Here is a 16,362-nt window from a genome sequence, read left to right as displayed (position 1 = left end):
TAAGGGTATACCATTCTATTTTTAATCATTAGTGTAGCAGATACATTATATTAGTCAAAAGTATTGGGACACCTGCTCATTCATTGTTGCTTCCAAAATCAAGGGTATTAAAAAAGGGTTTATCCTGCTTCTGATGGAGTAACTCTCTCTACCGTCCAATAAAGATGACTTTCTACTAGATTCTGAGGCATTGCTGTGAGGATTTGATTGCATACAGCTATGTTAGATATTCACCACTTCAGCCCATCCTCAACTCCGCAACTCATCTCAGAAGTATCAGATGGAGCGCCATCAGTACAGAGAACACAGTTCCACTGCTTCACAGCTCATTGCTGGTTTGGGGGTGGGTTTACCCTTTTAGCCCATGCCTGGCTTTAGGCATGGTGCCCATAGGTCCAGAGAGTCATATTCTGTTGGCAGTGCTTCTCTACAGGGACTACATGGAAGGGGTGTAACTGCATGTAGCAAAGTAACTGCATGCATTTATTGAAAGGGGTGTCCACAAACATTTGGACATGCAGTGTCCACAGTGTTGAGCAAAAAAGAAGAGGCTTTACTCCAGAACAAAGCAGATATGTGGCCTACAGAGAGGCTCAGTTTAACATGACCTCTTTAAAGGAAGGTCTGAGACATGTCATAGAATCGCTGCACCAGACCCTGTATTTACATTCCTTTTTTTTATTAGGTATCCAAAGCCCCACTCCAGCTAAAGAAGCAGGTAGGAGAATGTAGTGTCAAATGACTTTTGATGTAGCATGCTGTGCTTGCCCAGCCAGGGAATCAGATCTAGTCTACCACGGGGAAAGTGGTGTTGTTACCCACTACGCTACACCAGAAGCTGCCTTCACCAGCTTCTACCTGGTCTTGTTACCACTTAAAATCACCACTTGCATCTTCACTGGGGTTCTGGTTGGGTGACTCAATTATCCAGTCAAGAACAATCCACCTTTGGGCTTAAAACTTCTCCAGCATTATGTTTTGGATCATTGTCCAGATGCAAGATGGAGGGCTGACCAGTGACTTTAGAGAAACTCTCAGAGACTCGGTTTAACATGACATATTTAGATGAAAGCCGGAGGGACGTAACATAGAATTATTGCATCGCACAAGCTCTCAGATTGTGTGTTTCTCATAGATTTGCATTGTTGAGAGTCCCAATCATCCCCAGCAATTCTGGAAAAGCATGGATTAAGAATGATTAGGTTTGGTTTGTTTACCCTGCAAAATTTTTACTGACCAAATAAAAGCAATACAATGGATGCCATCTTGTAGTTTTGCGTCGCTTCATCATGAGATTCCAGAAATTAACATTACTGCAGAATCCATCATCCACAGGGAATGATGCATATCTTTGTACATCCATGACCCATGTTCTAATCCAGATAACGCGCTCAAATGGTATTCCATTTGTGCAAAGGCCTCGTAACATGTTCCCTCCTGCAGCGGACAGCTGTGTTATCAGTATGCAGGTGATACATTCTTCTCGCCGTAGGTTTGGTGTAGGTTCCTCTTTCGAACTGATGGCATCATTAGCCTCCGTTTCCCTGCACTCTGTAACCTAATGCTCTCCCTGTGATGCGCTATTATTAAATGTCCTAGATTTCCAAATAAGAGCCATCCTGGCTGGGGAAAAAACACTTACAGGCAGGATGTCAAATATTGATTGACAAGGTTTGCAGTACCTTGTTGTGCCCCAGCGGTGGGTAAAAGGCCCAACTGAAGCCAGAGCCATAAGAGATTTGTAAAACCATTTACAAACTGTCTGCTGTCCAGCACTGTCGCTGACCCAAGCGCTCTTCTGAAGATTCTCGGCATCAGTTTTATTGCCCTGCTTATTTCGTTCACTAGGCAGTCCATTAGAAATTGTCCTGCTGCAACAATTTTCATTGTTTTGACTCCAAATATAGCACTCAATGGCTGTGATGCAGCATTTAAAAATTTCATTTCATTTTGGTGAGTCAGCCAAGGTTATATGGGATGATAGGGTGTAGTAATCTTTGCTCTTAAAAAAAAGAAAAAGAAAAAATGAGATTAACCCCTCAAGTCCTTATAGCCAATGGCCTGCTAGTGGGCCAAAAACTTCTATTATCAAAGAATACCCACCGGTTTGCACTTTTTTTGTGAACAGTTGTTTTATTGGTTTTTGGTATATATGCTAGATAGATCAACACAGAAGCACAGAAGAACTCTCCTCGCATTCCCCAGGTGTGTTGCTGGATTATCGAAAATACACTTAGGACAGTACACAAAGGAAACGATGCATATACTGCATATTAAGGCATGTTTTTATAAAGATAAAAGAAAGAAAAATGTACATGTGGGTAAACAGGTCGAGTAGGCATTCAATACAATTCTGAAGCATGCAGATAAAGCCTTGAGCCTTGCCCAAGGACTCTCTTACTAGTGTAGCATGGTGTTTTTGCCTGCCCAGGGAAAACCCTAGCCTACCACAGGGAAGGTGTTACCCACTATGCTACACCTGCTACTGCCTTCACCATCTTCAATCTTGTCACCGCTCATGAAATGCACTATGACTGGGTTCAGGTTGGTGTGACTGAATTTAATAACTTTATTAAGAATTTTAATAACTTCTCCAGCGTTATGTTTTGGATTATTGTCCAGATGCAAGGTGGAGGACTGTCCAGTGCGTTTAGAGGGCCTCTAGGTGGTAAACTGTCTCTGTTCACTTAAAGAAATGGTGCTTTTTTTTTCTCCATACTTGTCCTGTTCCATCATTTTGGCAGATGGTGTTCTCATCTCTAACAAAGAGTTGCCCAAAACTCTTTACAGGTCTTTAATGTACTTTTTAGGAATCTGCAATCTGACCTTTCCATTCTTATGGGTCTATTTATAACGAGCCCTCTGAAGTCATGGTGACGTATTTGTCTGTTTATGGTAATCATACTGGAGAGATCTTGATCTGCCTAACAGTTTTTCTTCATGGTCGGAACTGTCCTCTGTCAGGCTGTTTGCCGTCGTTGCAGTGTGCTCTTCCTTCTTAACAATGTGCCATTCAGTTAACTTTAATTCTGATAAACCGATTCTGGAAAACCAGCTGCAAATGTTTTGTCTATGTCTCTGATAGATTTTTTTCTTATTAGCAGCCTCATGGTGGCCTGCTTTACTGGCAGTGGCAGTGCGTTGTCTTTATTTTGATAGACAATAGCGTCCCAAACGCATCACACAGAATCGGCTCTTGCTGTTTTGTCACATCTCTCATGCATTAACTACTGCAACAACACCCAGCCGATCCAATTAAAAAAAGAGATCAAGAGGTCTATATCTAAAAGAACCATAATTCCTACACAGATTTGGGCAGAATTCTTAGAAGACGTTGTGGCTGACTGCCCAGTCCAGGTATTTAGTACTGTATTTATTTAGTAATTTATTTAGAGTACATTTAGGATATATGTAGGTTTTTACTGACATTAAGAACATTCAACATGAAGCCTTGCAAATATCTGGGCTGGAGCTAAAGTGAGCTAAAGGGCTGGCAACCCCCAGACTCAATCAGGGAAGCCATCGTTCTCTGGCTGACGCCATAACAAATCATTCATGGTGTTTATTTCTGCTACTAGTTACTAGATTTCATGTAATATATGTTTCACGAACACTCTTATTTCTTCATATTTTAATAAATTACTTTTTTTCTTCCTTAACCCAGAGCTATTCCCACAGTCCCCTGAGCAGAGCTACCAGACAACTTGTGTCTTTTTTAATGAGTTGTCACAAGCTTACTAAGTATCCAGTATAATTCTTTTGGATATTGAGGTGCACAACTTTAGTCCTGGAGAGCGGGTTTCCAGCACAGCATGGTAGTTATCTACTCAAACATACTACAACATAGTGCCGGGAACACAGAAATACCTTCATATTTTCGTGCCTTTGGAGCAATCAGGCTGCTATTTATGGCTCTTTATTGATTTTGAACCCAATTTTCACCACAATTAAAAAAATTCCCACCCAGTATCTAAGACTCCCTGCCACGAAATGCCACCAGTGCCGGGAGGGTAAAGGGTAGTGTGGGCTTCCTCCAGGTCATATGAAGACAGACAACAGCAACTTTTTGCTAAAGTGTATGTGTCATAACATTAGATACTGCTACAACTGCTGATTATCTGAGTCAAATGTTAGAAAACTCAGCAAACAGTGATCCTACTGTATTTTCATTCTCCATTCTCTCTAAAGTAGCCCAGGGTTTGATGTTCACATTGTAGTTTAATCCACTCCTGAATTCACTCATGTGAAATGGTGAATGATGAAGTGGTGTGTTTTAACAATAGTCAGCTACATAATTCTGAGGGTTAAGCAGGCCATGAAAATACTGTAACAATAAAATTAAAGTAAAAGTATAATGTTTACTGGAACCTTCAGAAATGTAGATTTTGAGATGTTAGGGGGATTATTGGGTTAGGGGTTAAGTAGGGGGGCCTGGATCCCCCGGAAACCCTGTATTTCACACCAGGCTTCTCTCTACTCCTTATATTCTGTCCTCTTTCACTTTATTCTGCTCTCTCCTTGTATTCTGACACCTTTCTGTTTATGCTATCCTCTCTCTGCCTTCTTCTAAGACCCCCCCTAACAAAATGTGCCAAGACTCAGAGGCAAATATGGCATTCCAGAAGCAAAACAGCATATTACAGAGTGAACAAATAGACAAAAATGTACAGTGTCTATTTGTACAAAGTGAAAATAGCATTAACCACACGGCCCACCTATTTGCACAAGTTCTGCCTAGTAAATCATAGCATAGTGTAGGTGTGCTTCCAGCACCCCAGTAGTATCTCAGATTTTCACATATGAAATTTGGCCTATTTACATCATCTACAGTTGCTAATGGCACATAGTAACCTCATTCTAGTCACACCCACACACAAGTGTCAATAGCATGGTTGCTGCTGTGTACACCTAGTGTAAATAGCTTGATGCTAATATGTTCACTTGTACATATGTAAATAGCATCTGCCACAATTAGGCCAAAGACTGTAAATATGATACTTAATATGTTGCTTTTGCCACCAAATGAACTCCATGCTGGTACTACACCTTTCGTCCAACATTAAGATTTGCTTACGGATTAAAGCTAACATTCTGCAAATGTCCTAAATGGCCTAATAGCTTATGTGCAGAACGTGCACAGATACAAACAGCTGGTGCCCAGGAATCCAAAGGCATCGTAGTGTTAAAATCAGGAAGTGGGGAACTGGGCCCAGAGCATTTAGAGCGACACTCGCTGTAGCACAGTGACCTTTGACCTGTGATGCCTTTGGGTTCCTCCTGCACTTGTAATCCTGGTGTTCAATGGTTATCCATTCACACACGCTTGTAAGAAAAAAAAATCTATATTTTCCGACACTTCAGAGCTTTATCTCAAGACTTGTGGTTAATGAATAAATCATATGAGGAGAGGAAAGAACTAAAGAGCACCACTTAAACAATAATTACCCGATATTTTGTGCTGAGATTGCCAGTTAATATTTTATGAACACCTCCCCCCAGCTTTGTGAATGCTGTTGTATTTATATTCACTGGGCCACCCCAGACCCTGCACTCTTAGTAGATTGCTGGCGCGCTTCACAGACATAAGGGTCATCATTTTGATTGGCACTGTCTCTCAGCTGAGTCAGTGACTGCTGGGAGCAGAGTTTACAGCATACTAATGCTTCTGTCAAGCACTTTCCTCGGCCGGTGAGAGCGCTGCAGCTAGCTCTCATTATGGGAAGTAGCTTATCTAGATTGAAACATTAGCATTGTATTAGCATTTAGAGGTTGCATTTGTGTTGATGGGAGGGTACGGCTTAGTGGAAAAGATCTACTCTATCTACTCTGCCTGTCTTCTCATATGCACTTAGGCTGCGCTCCAAGGCAAATGGATAGATTTTTTCCCCCTCACTCAGTCAAGACTCGGGTCTCTTGGGATATTTGACCACTGTGGAATTCGGACCGAGTCATTTCTGAACACAGATGGAGGAACAACATGGTATGTGAACAAACAGGCACACTATTGAGTAAATCTGATGTGAAACTGGAAACATATTGGAAACATATTGGTGAGATGTTGGAAATATAGTGGATACATGAGGAAGATTTATTCAGTTTGTGCATTTTGAGAGCATTGAAATGTGGCTTTGATAAAAGGATTGACTGATTGAGTTAGTCGGGTGGTTCTTTTTGCATCTTAGCAAGTAAGAATCATTCACAGTGATGATGATGGAAAACAAATGTCTGAAGTGTTTTTATTTGCCTATAAAAATATGTCACAAAGTTATTGTGTAAAATGTATATCAATAATATATACATAATATAAATATGTGATTGTTCTGATATATTGTTTTATGATAGTTTGGAGAAAACTTTGATGAGATACCTCACACTAACCTACTCTAACCCACACTAGCCTACTCTACCATACACAACCCTAACCCACTCTGCCCCACACTAGCCTACTCTACCCTACTCTACTCTACACAACCTTGCTCTACCCTACTCTACCCCACACAACCCTGCTCTACCCTGCTCTACCCTACTCTACCCCACACTACCCCACTCTACCCCACACTGCCCTACTCTACCCTACACAACCCTATTCTACACCACACTACCCTACTCTACCCAACACTACCCTACTCTACACCACACTACCCTACTCTACCCCACACTACCCTACTCTACACCACACTACCCTACACAACCATATTCTACACCACACTACCCTACTCTACCCCACACTACCCTACTCTACACCACACTACCCTATTCTACACCACACTACCCTACTCTACACCACACTACCCTACTATTCCCCACACTACCCTACTCTACACCGCACTGCCCTACTCTACCCTACACAACCCTATTCTACCCCACAATACCCTACTCTACACCACACTACCCTACTCTACCCCACACTGCCCTACTCTACCCTACACAACCCTATTCTACACCACACTACCCTACTCTACACCACACTACCCTACTATTCCCCACACTACCCTACTCTACACCGCACTACCCTACTCTACCCCACACTACCCTACTCTACCCTACACAACCCTATTCTACACCACACTACCCTACTCTACACCACACTACCCTACTCTACCCTACACAACCCTACACTACCCCGCACTACCCTTCACTACTCTATCCTGCCCTACACTACGCCACTCTACCTGCTCTACCCAACACTACCCTGCTCTACCCTACCCTTTGATTTAAGTCCAAATAGTCCTTAAATAAAAGCGTATTTTTAAGATTTACCTCTGTTTTACTGTTTCACTCAGTGTGTAGCTTCGCTAGTTCACTGGATAGTAAATATAATTAATGTATTTGTTTTCTAGACTTTGCAACAATTAAACAATTGAATTATGCAGAAAGGTTGAAAAAATGGTGGAGTTCCCCTTTAAGGACAAGTACAAATTTATGTAAAGGAAATTGACGGGTGACCAAAAGATGGCAGTGTTTTCCAGAACCTGGCTCTATGTTGGAGGAGGTGCCATGTGTGTTGGTGACTCACCCAAACCCCCTCTATAAATGATCTGTATGAAGAATACAGTATAGGATGCTATGAGTCAGCACTCATAGCATCCTATGCTGAACATGTAAGTGTAGTCTGTGCTCTTTTACAAAGCCTTTGCCACCGTCCAGGCAGATTCCTTACACTGTCATGAAAGCAGTAGAGCTAACAGCAAGGTCTGTGTCCTAAAAGAAATAGTTTTAAATAGTTTATGCTGTGACTGCAGTGTAATCAACTAGTCTGAGATATCAAACCCAGCAGTCTGTATGTACTGGATTCAGCTGGTCTCTTTGATTAGCTGAACAGTAATTATATCATTATTTGTAGAGCTTGAGGTAGACTGGGTGCTCCCAGTGTAAATATTTGTATAGTTTGATGAGATGGATATTATCTGACACTTGTCAGACTCAGTGTACAGCCTCCCCAGTTTTTTTATTTATTTTTTTACTGTGTACAGTGTGTGTATGTGTGTGGTGTAAAAGCAAGCGGTTTTGTCAGAGCACACAAGATGCTGTGTTGAACCCTGCCAGAGTGTGCGCTGATCAGTAACAGGCAAGGCGTGCTATCAGCCTGACGTACAGTTAGGGTCATCCTCTGACCATTAAGAGCACCAGCTGCTGCCCTTGGGGGAGGTGCTGTTTAAAACACAAGCCAGGAGAAGTGCTGAACTAGTGCTATGACCACCCGATGACTAGTTCTGAGTTTAAAAGGTTTAATACAACAGTAAACCCCCATTTAGAGAATGCTGACAGCTGTTGTTTGAGGACCACCAATGTCAGTCGATAGTTCCTAAATTCCCTCAAAGAGACATTTTGCCCACAACCATTTTTTTTAATCACTAACCAGTATTTGCCTCAAAAGCCACACTAAGACGTAACCTTCCGCCTTGTAAGTAATGCATCCTGAGCGTGTCTTTAACTTTGACAGCCCTGTTGCCCAATCTCATGTACTTGCCCATGGTCTTCATAAGCTCTTTGTGGTCAGAGAGGCATTGTGATAGCAGTGAGAATGCTCAGGAAGAGCGGAAGGGGTGGGGTGGAGAAGCTTGATGAGAACTCGCAGCAGAACAGTGTGTAAAACAATGCTTTCCATCTCCAGAGCAGGCCCATTTCCGTAGGCCTTCCTGCCCGGATCCCACCCACTACTTCTCCGCTGAGGGAAAAGGGGAACTGAAGGCAGCAGGGTTTTTGGCCAGGACTCTTCTGCAGGAAACACACACAACAAGCACAAGCCAGACCACCAAAACTAAAGATCACGCCAGCTCCGACATCGGGTGTTTGACTGCACTGACACTTGTCGTCTCACAGTGGAGGAAAAAAAGCAGACATTGTTCTCACTGATCTGATCTCAGAGGAACTAAGGAAACAGATTCTGTTAAGATATCCTTTGGTTTGATCTCTGGTCAACTGAACGTCAGATAAATACATTCATTTCTGAAAGCTTTCCTCTTTAAGGGGCTATCCGATTACATCTGTAAAAGAATAAAATGGGACTAAATCCACTAGAAGGGTCAGCAATACAACAACAATACAACAAAAACAGTAAAATTAATACATTTTAGCGCAGTAGGTTAGCATTGCCTAAACATTCTGATCTTCTGGTTTCAACTCATTGCCTTATTAAGGGCATATCATATTTCTCATTGTTATACATATCTTTAATATATTTAATATCGATTGATGGCGATACATAAACATCTATAAAATGTAGGAATTGGGACTAAATTCACTAGAACTAGAAATACAGAGAAATGTATATTTGTAGAGTGTCAAAAATATGATAAAACATTAAAATGAATAAATATTAGCCAGTAGGTTAGCTTTACCTAAACCTAATATACATTTACCTAAAACAAATATATATATATTTATCAAATAAATATATATATAAGGGCATATCAGATTATTCCTTGAGGTCCATATCTAATGCATATATCGGTTGATGGGGATACATAAACATCCATATAACATAGGATATGAGACTAAATTCACTAGAATGAATAATACCATTAATATAATCAACTTATATTATTTTATTTCATATAAAATGATCTGTCAATTCTGATACAATATATATATATATATATATATATATATATATATATATATATATATATATATATGATACAATCATATATAATCACTAATATACATCCACTAATATTAGCTAATATCCCTAATAACAGTTTACAGAGGCCTGGTGTGAGAGGTAATGTTATGGCAGCCACTTCCAGTAGTTAGTTCACTGGTCTGCTCTTGCTGGATTAATAACGTTTCATATCTGAAAGTACAGAAAGTGAAAAGCAGCTGTTGAATAATCTTCGTGTTGTGGAGGTGAGCACAGGGCTGGGAAACGGAGCTCCGGCTTGTTGCTCAAAGCTAGCAAGCGACTGTTTGAGTTGAGGGGCTGCAGAAAGGAGGAGCCAGGCAACTTCCTCCCTGTGACCTCTCGCAGGCTGCATGCAGTGTGTAGAAAGGAATGACAGGCATTTCGCTATGAAGAAGTCGGACTAGCGCGTTTCTTACGAGCCCAGGAAGCATGGAAAAGCCCCACTGAGCACCAGCGCCTGAAATGAGCGGACTTCATGGCCGGAGCTGTCGGGGGAGTGGACGGGTTGTAGTTTAGCAGGCGAGACAGTCATGGGCCAGACATCAGTCTCCAGCTCGACCCAGAGAACGAGCGGTGAGTCTCCTCAGGCTGCTTTCATGCGCCTCTAGTCTCGGGCTTTCACCGCTGGCTACATGGCTGCTTTGTTAGAACTGCAATCAGGGAACACCCAGCCAGATTCATTGGGGCTTGTTTGAGCTTCCACTCTTCTGGCAGTCCCACTGTTCCTGCAGACCCACTGCGGCTGTTGGAGGACAGTTAGTTAGGATAGAAAAAGAGGTTGAGCAACAAGTAGAGTTACAGTTAGCTACACTCTTAGAAACGGGCTTCTTCTGGGTTCTGTAGGAAAGACTTGGGTTTACACAGATCCACAGATCAACGACTTCTCAGACGACCCTGGGTTCTTTAGATGGGTGGGGAAAAGATCATTTGTAGATGTTTTTATGTAGAACCTTTTAAAATGTGTTTTTTAAACAGCCTTGAGCAACGAAAGGGAACTTTTCCCCCTTAAAGTATCAGGCTGAAACACCAAAGCTTGAGCTTTTGTAAGTTCTAACCATCCTGAATGAGAACCAGAGTTCAAATCTACACCATTCATTTAGCAAATGCCTTGTTTCACAGTGGTCTTGTGGCTTAATGCTCCTTCACTGCTCATAATGTTTTCCATTGACTGGTGTGTCACTGGCTGATTTTAATAGGACCTCCTTTTTACAGCCTCTCAACCCAAACAGATGTGTGTGTTAACTCTGAGCCCCAAGCCTAACCTACAGTCATCCTCATAACACTAAACACTCTTTAAGTTTCTATATTTTGAGCTAAAACAGTATTCGACAACAAAAATAACATGTGGATGAATCTACCATAACGCTTCTGCTCACACTACGCTTTTGAAAAACTGTACTGTACGTACATACTGAAATGTTCAGTTCTGCACATTAGATGAATTATTAGTGAGCTGTAGTGCTGCCAAGTGCTTAATGTATATCCACCCCAATGTATATCTCTCTCTCCTCACACACACACACACACACAGGTTAAAACAGAGAGTTTTCTTTTCTTGTTTGTGTAAGATATGATCACGGATCCGAACAACTGAGGAAGTCGTGACGTTGTGAACTAATCACAACAAGTTAACCATTTGCAGAAGATGATAGTTGAAGCAAAGGCAGGAGTAGAAATGCTTTTGAAGGATATTGATGAGATCAGATGCAGAAAGGACTTTTTTCTTTTTGTCTCTGTTTGTCATGTTCTCCTTATCAGGAGATAGGATGGGTCATCGCTGTCAATTATGGACATTACTGCGTCTTTCCGGTCACTAATTGAGCTAATCGTCCTCTGAAATGACTGCATTGTTTCCACTAAGTATTTATCAGGAATTGAAACTGTGCGATTAGAAAATGGAAGTGCAGTTAAAGAAAACAAAACGTACAACAACGGAAAAAAAACCCAGACTTCCTTCATCTTTGGCGTGGTCACAAACTGTGCTTTTCACATTCACTGCTAAAGTGTGCATTACTGTCGCTCAGTCGCGCAGTTGAGCGAGAGAAAGCTGGTCATAGATGGTGCAGTAAATGGACCTATAGAAATTCCCCATACAAGGCCTTCCCAGAAGATGAGCCATAAAAATGTCCTGTTCAAACAAATGACACACATGAATTGTTTAAATGACACCTAAGCCAAAGTTTCTTTTCAGAAATCCCTCCCGCCCCTCACCTCTCCCCACAGCCGCTCACTCGCTCTATTTTTAGCCAATGATGCAAGCCAATAGTATGACTAATCTAATATGAAACACGTTGGTGTGAGCGCTGATATGAACAATAGACAGACTGAAAAATACTTCAGCTGAGACCCTCCAGTCTTTTCTCACTCTCACATCTTCTGCTGATGTTTTGATTGTTTGTGTTTTTATTCATTTATTGCGTTTGGTGATTCGTTATCTTATTCGTATACTTGTCGTATTTTAAAGTATCCTGGAGTTAAGTAACCGTTTCACCAGAATTTCAGCTTGACTAAATCACTGGCTTGTCTTTAGACCTTCCTCATTTCCCAAAACTACATAATGCTATACAGACTAAATTGGCTCATTCTGTCCAGATGTCTAGGTCTAGGTGGGATTGGTCCTAGTTCTACAGTACAACTCCTGTTTCATCCCTTGTCAGCCTTAACACTCCAGCTGTGCCCCTTGAGAAGAGTGATTGCCCATTGCTGACCTGGTGACCAGCCTGTGTTTCAAATGGACTTGACCTTCTGAGAATTGCCTCCAGGGCCCAAACCGCATCAGTTTGAGAGTCTGAAAGATTCTATTAATAATCCCATCAGAGCCTGACTGCCTGCTGACAGGGAACGAACACTGTGGCATTCGTAAGCTGGCGTGTTTCAGTGGCATGTGGTCACTAATGAACTCTGTCACTGTGATGGGACCAGTGAGCTACATGTTAAAGCCTTCTTCATAGATGTGTAAGTAAAATCCATAGGCACATTCCCTGGTTGGGGGTTATGTATGATGATGATGAGGATGAGGATGTGATATCGTTTTTCATGTAAAATTGCAATGTAAGCATAACATCGGTGTCATCTGTCCTTTCACAACACTGTATGGTCTTTCAGCTTCCTCTTTTCTACGGATTTTGAAAATGGTAGAAAAAAACAGAAATTCAAAACAGCTTGGATGGGGTGGAAAAGTTGCCTCACGGATGAAGGAGAAATCATCTGAAAAACAGTGATGGAAACAAATTTTCAGAATTAGCCATGACTTCGCTATGAGCAAATGTCAAACTCTAAGAGCTGTTTACTGTGGAGGCGTTTTGTAGGGGTTCGGTGGGCAAAGTGGGGCAGTGACTTCAGCTCTCATTAAGTGGGCCATGGGCTTCTCTGCCCAGCATGTCTGAACTGTTAAATAGTTACAGCTGAAAACTGCTTAAAACTGCTCTGATGAGAGCTAAGAAAGTTTGACATCCATTCATTGTGTTAATACCATACAAGTGTATTAATGTTGTTTCTTCAGGAATCAATCATAATCGTTGTTGTTGGGAACGATGCTTAAATGGTTATTTCATTTACCAACATTTTGGAAATATACACCCTGTGTTATGGCATTGGGGTTTGACCCCAAGACTTTGAGACTTCTAAGGGTCTACAATTCAGCTGTCTAAAGTGTTGTCATACTCTCAGTACATCCTTGGTTTGATTTGTGATGATTTCACTAGAGTATTAATTGTCCTTAATGTATAGTTTTTAATGTATAGTAGTTATAGGATGAGCAGGGCACATGTCCCCCATCGGATCCTCTAAAAGGTTTGCTTATAATACTGTGTTAACTAGAGATGGCATACCAATATTGGGCCAATATCAGCAGAAAATGCTGGATCAGATATAGGTTCCAGTTCAATCATGTGACAACGTGTCATGTTGTTAGCTGTGTGTCCCGCCACGTGGGTAGGAGTGCTTCAGTTAAATTTCTCAGCTTATTCTAAAGCTTAGGAGTTTTTAAAGGAGAAAGATTGGATTGGCATTGGTTGATCATTGGTAGGATCAGTTCAATATTAGTATCTTTGGTAAAAGAAAGTGTTATTGTTTCATCTCTTTCTAAAACTAACTCCACCGTACTCCACTGTTCCTTAGTGTGTTTTATGCAAACAAGGGTTAATGGGGGTGCCATTTGCTAATGATATTTGATCTTGTTTCCACACATACAAGCTTTAGATTTATTAAGCTTGGGGATGATCTGTAGAGCTTAGAAGCAAGCACTCACCACACTGATGTGTGGATATGCAGCAGACTGGTGTTCTAGCGCTACTAATCTGCCTTGATCGTTAGAAGAACCCTAATGTACATGACAGTACATTAAATATTGGTATTTCTGTTTTCATTGATATTCATACTTTTTATTTAAGTTAACCTCTGGTTGTTTCAGGTGGTTGCCAAATATTTGTTTGTGCTCAGTTTAAGAGATGAGGTTCGACAAATCACAACTTTGATAACAAAAAAAAAGTCATTGTGAAACCTCTCAAGTGATTCTTTGCCTGGTTAAATGGTTCCTTAAATTAGTGGAAAACCTCCTAGAACCTTTCTATAGAACATCAAAGAGTTCTACTGTTGTTCTAGTCAAATTTTCATTTTCATTACTTTATTGACCCTTTCTGCATAGAATGAAGAAACAGGCTGTTTAGATGGCGATGTTGAATAAACTTAGGGTTAGCACTGTTGATATGCTTAGTGAATGAGCGACATAGACTCTTTACGATAAGGTTGGGAAAGGCACATAAACTAACCGGAGGTCCATTCACTTCATCAGAGCGTCAGAGAATTCCATCTGACTGAACTGAAGCAACTCTTTCTGTCGTTATCAACCCAAAGGGTTGCAGCAGCCTAATTACATGTTGGGAAGCAGCAATATTTCTCAGTAAGGTTTTTGTTTCTTCCCATGAGGGTGTAAGCCTGTAATTCTGTCTAAACCTGCACATTATTCTGACCCCTTTTTAGAACGTTTGTATTTTGAAGCTGACCTGTGCAGTTGAAAGATGACAGGAGAAGTGAAAAACCAGAGAAAGTTGTAGTAAAAGCACTTGAGCAGATGATTGAGCACAAAAGACTGCAGCTGTTCCTCTCTTAGAAGACTACAAATGGATCATTGCCTTTCATTCTTTGTCCAACAGGTCACTTAACGCAGGACATGTATCGAGAAAATGATGATAAGCAGAGCTGATGGGAGCGGGGGGTGGTGGGGGTGGTGGGGGATCTCTCAGATCCGACCCTGGAAGTGGATGTCATGACTTGTCATTGTGTTTAGATGTTAGGGATTTCTTGCCTGCATTTGAGATCATGTTCTCTGGCTTCATCTGGACATTCTGACACTTTAGAAAGTACAAGACTGTTTTGTAACACATTGTAATTAATTTGGGAGAGATCTCCGTTCATGTAATCACATGGCGTTGAGGTCATTATTCTGATTGGTAGTTGGAGTGTAGTAGAGCTGCAGTATATCAAGGTGGAGTGGTAATTTTGCGACTGACCGTAACACTGAAGTGGACGCTGGAGCAAAGCAAACAGTTTGATGGTTTAAAACATCATTTCTAAATATAAATATGAAATAATGTAATAAACATTCTGTTTGGTATAAGTTATGGTTGTTGTATATTGTCACCTAAATGAACTGAATTGTGACGTTCACACAGACCATATCCATTTATGAGCAAATGGAAGCGACATCATACTACCTCGGCAACTGCTTAGACAAGACTATCCCTCAAACTAGTCAGAACTAGAAGGTGTCTTATGGAGGAAATCACAGAGAGGCCAACGATCACTTTGAAGGAGCTACAGAGTCTGGGGTGGAGACTGGAGATAAGTTGCACAAGCCAAAAATGTCAATAACTCTGGAGACAACTAGCCTACCAACGACCAACCAACCTAGTACTGCCTATTCCTCAACAAACACCATCTCAGGAGTGAAATATGAGGGTGGCAGTCTCAATAGGGACTAAATGTCTTGTTGAAGAATGGATGAATGGATGGTGCAAAATACAGGGAGATACAGCAAGACAACGTGTCTCAGTCTGCTAGAACTGGGCATTAGCTATTAGTTATGGGTAATGTAAAAATATAGGATAATTGAGATTATGCTATGGGGCTTACTGTCTGTCCTACTGCAATGGTTACTGATCTGTTCTTAGGTATGCTTATAAATGTGTTTTAACTTTCGAGGGTTAAAATGTTCTATTATTTATGATAGCTGAGATGTATAGCAATATATTGCCTTCTGTGATGAATAGATGTTGTTGTTTTTACCATATTGACTGTCTTGTACCATCAGTCGCATTCACAAGCAATAATAACATTGAGTTGCTGAATCTGATCCCAATTAATGTTGATCTGTGTTGTGGTTTTATTGACAGTGGATGGACTGGAGAAAGCTTCTTTGGCCAACTGCGATGTGGTAGTTGGGGGCTCATCTCAGCTGAAAGGGAAGGGAAAGCTGTCCTCTCTAGGCAAAATCTTCAAACCCTGGAAGTGGCGTAAGAAAAGAACCAGTGATAAGTTCCAGGACCTCTCCAAAGGTAAAAGTTCACCTGCTTCTCCTCACTGTCACTGTCTAGAGATGCTGTTTTATTTACTTCTGTTTTGAAGATCATGGCTGTCTGGCTATATAGATGCATTTAATCTGAAGACAAGTTAGGTTTGCAGAAATAGGCACAGCCTTTGTTTTTAGCTTCTATTTGCTTCTCTGCTAACTTCTCTGC

General features: G+C 41.2%; 1 protein-coding gene across 4 annotated transcripts in view; it reads left to right on the top strand.

Annotated features, from left to right (window-relative positions):
* The window catches only part of phactr2 (phosphatase and actin regulator 2), a 56,158-nt gene that overhangs the window by 16,526 nt on the left and 23,270 nt on the right, over positions 1-16,362 (top strand). For 2 of the 4 annotated variants that reach the window (XM_072678427.1, XM_072678425.1), the window contains exons 1-2: positions 9,913-10,198; positions 16,018-16,179. In XM_072678427.1, the coding sequence (XP_072534528.1) occupies positions 10,156-10,198; positions 16,018-16,179 (205 nt within the window). In that variant the 5' untranslated portion in view covers positions 9,913-10,155. Of the gene's footprint in view, positions 1-9,912; positions 10,199-16,017; positions 16,180-16,362 lie in introns of those variants that run through there. The other 2 variants (XM_072678424.1, XM_072678426.1) reach the window with 1 other exon arrangement.

Source organism: Salminus brasiliensis, chromosome 4 (assembly GCF_030463535.1).
Source record: "Salminus brasiliensis chromosome 4, fSalBra1.hap2, whole genome shotgun sequence".
Taxonomy (NCBI): domain Eukaryota; kingdom Metazoa; phylum Chordata; class Actinopteri; order Characiformes; family Bryconidae; genus Salminus; species Salminus brasiliensis.
Note: the sequence above shows the minus strand (reverse complement) of the source record. Positions and strands in the feature narration are given on the sequence as shown.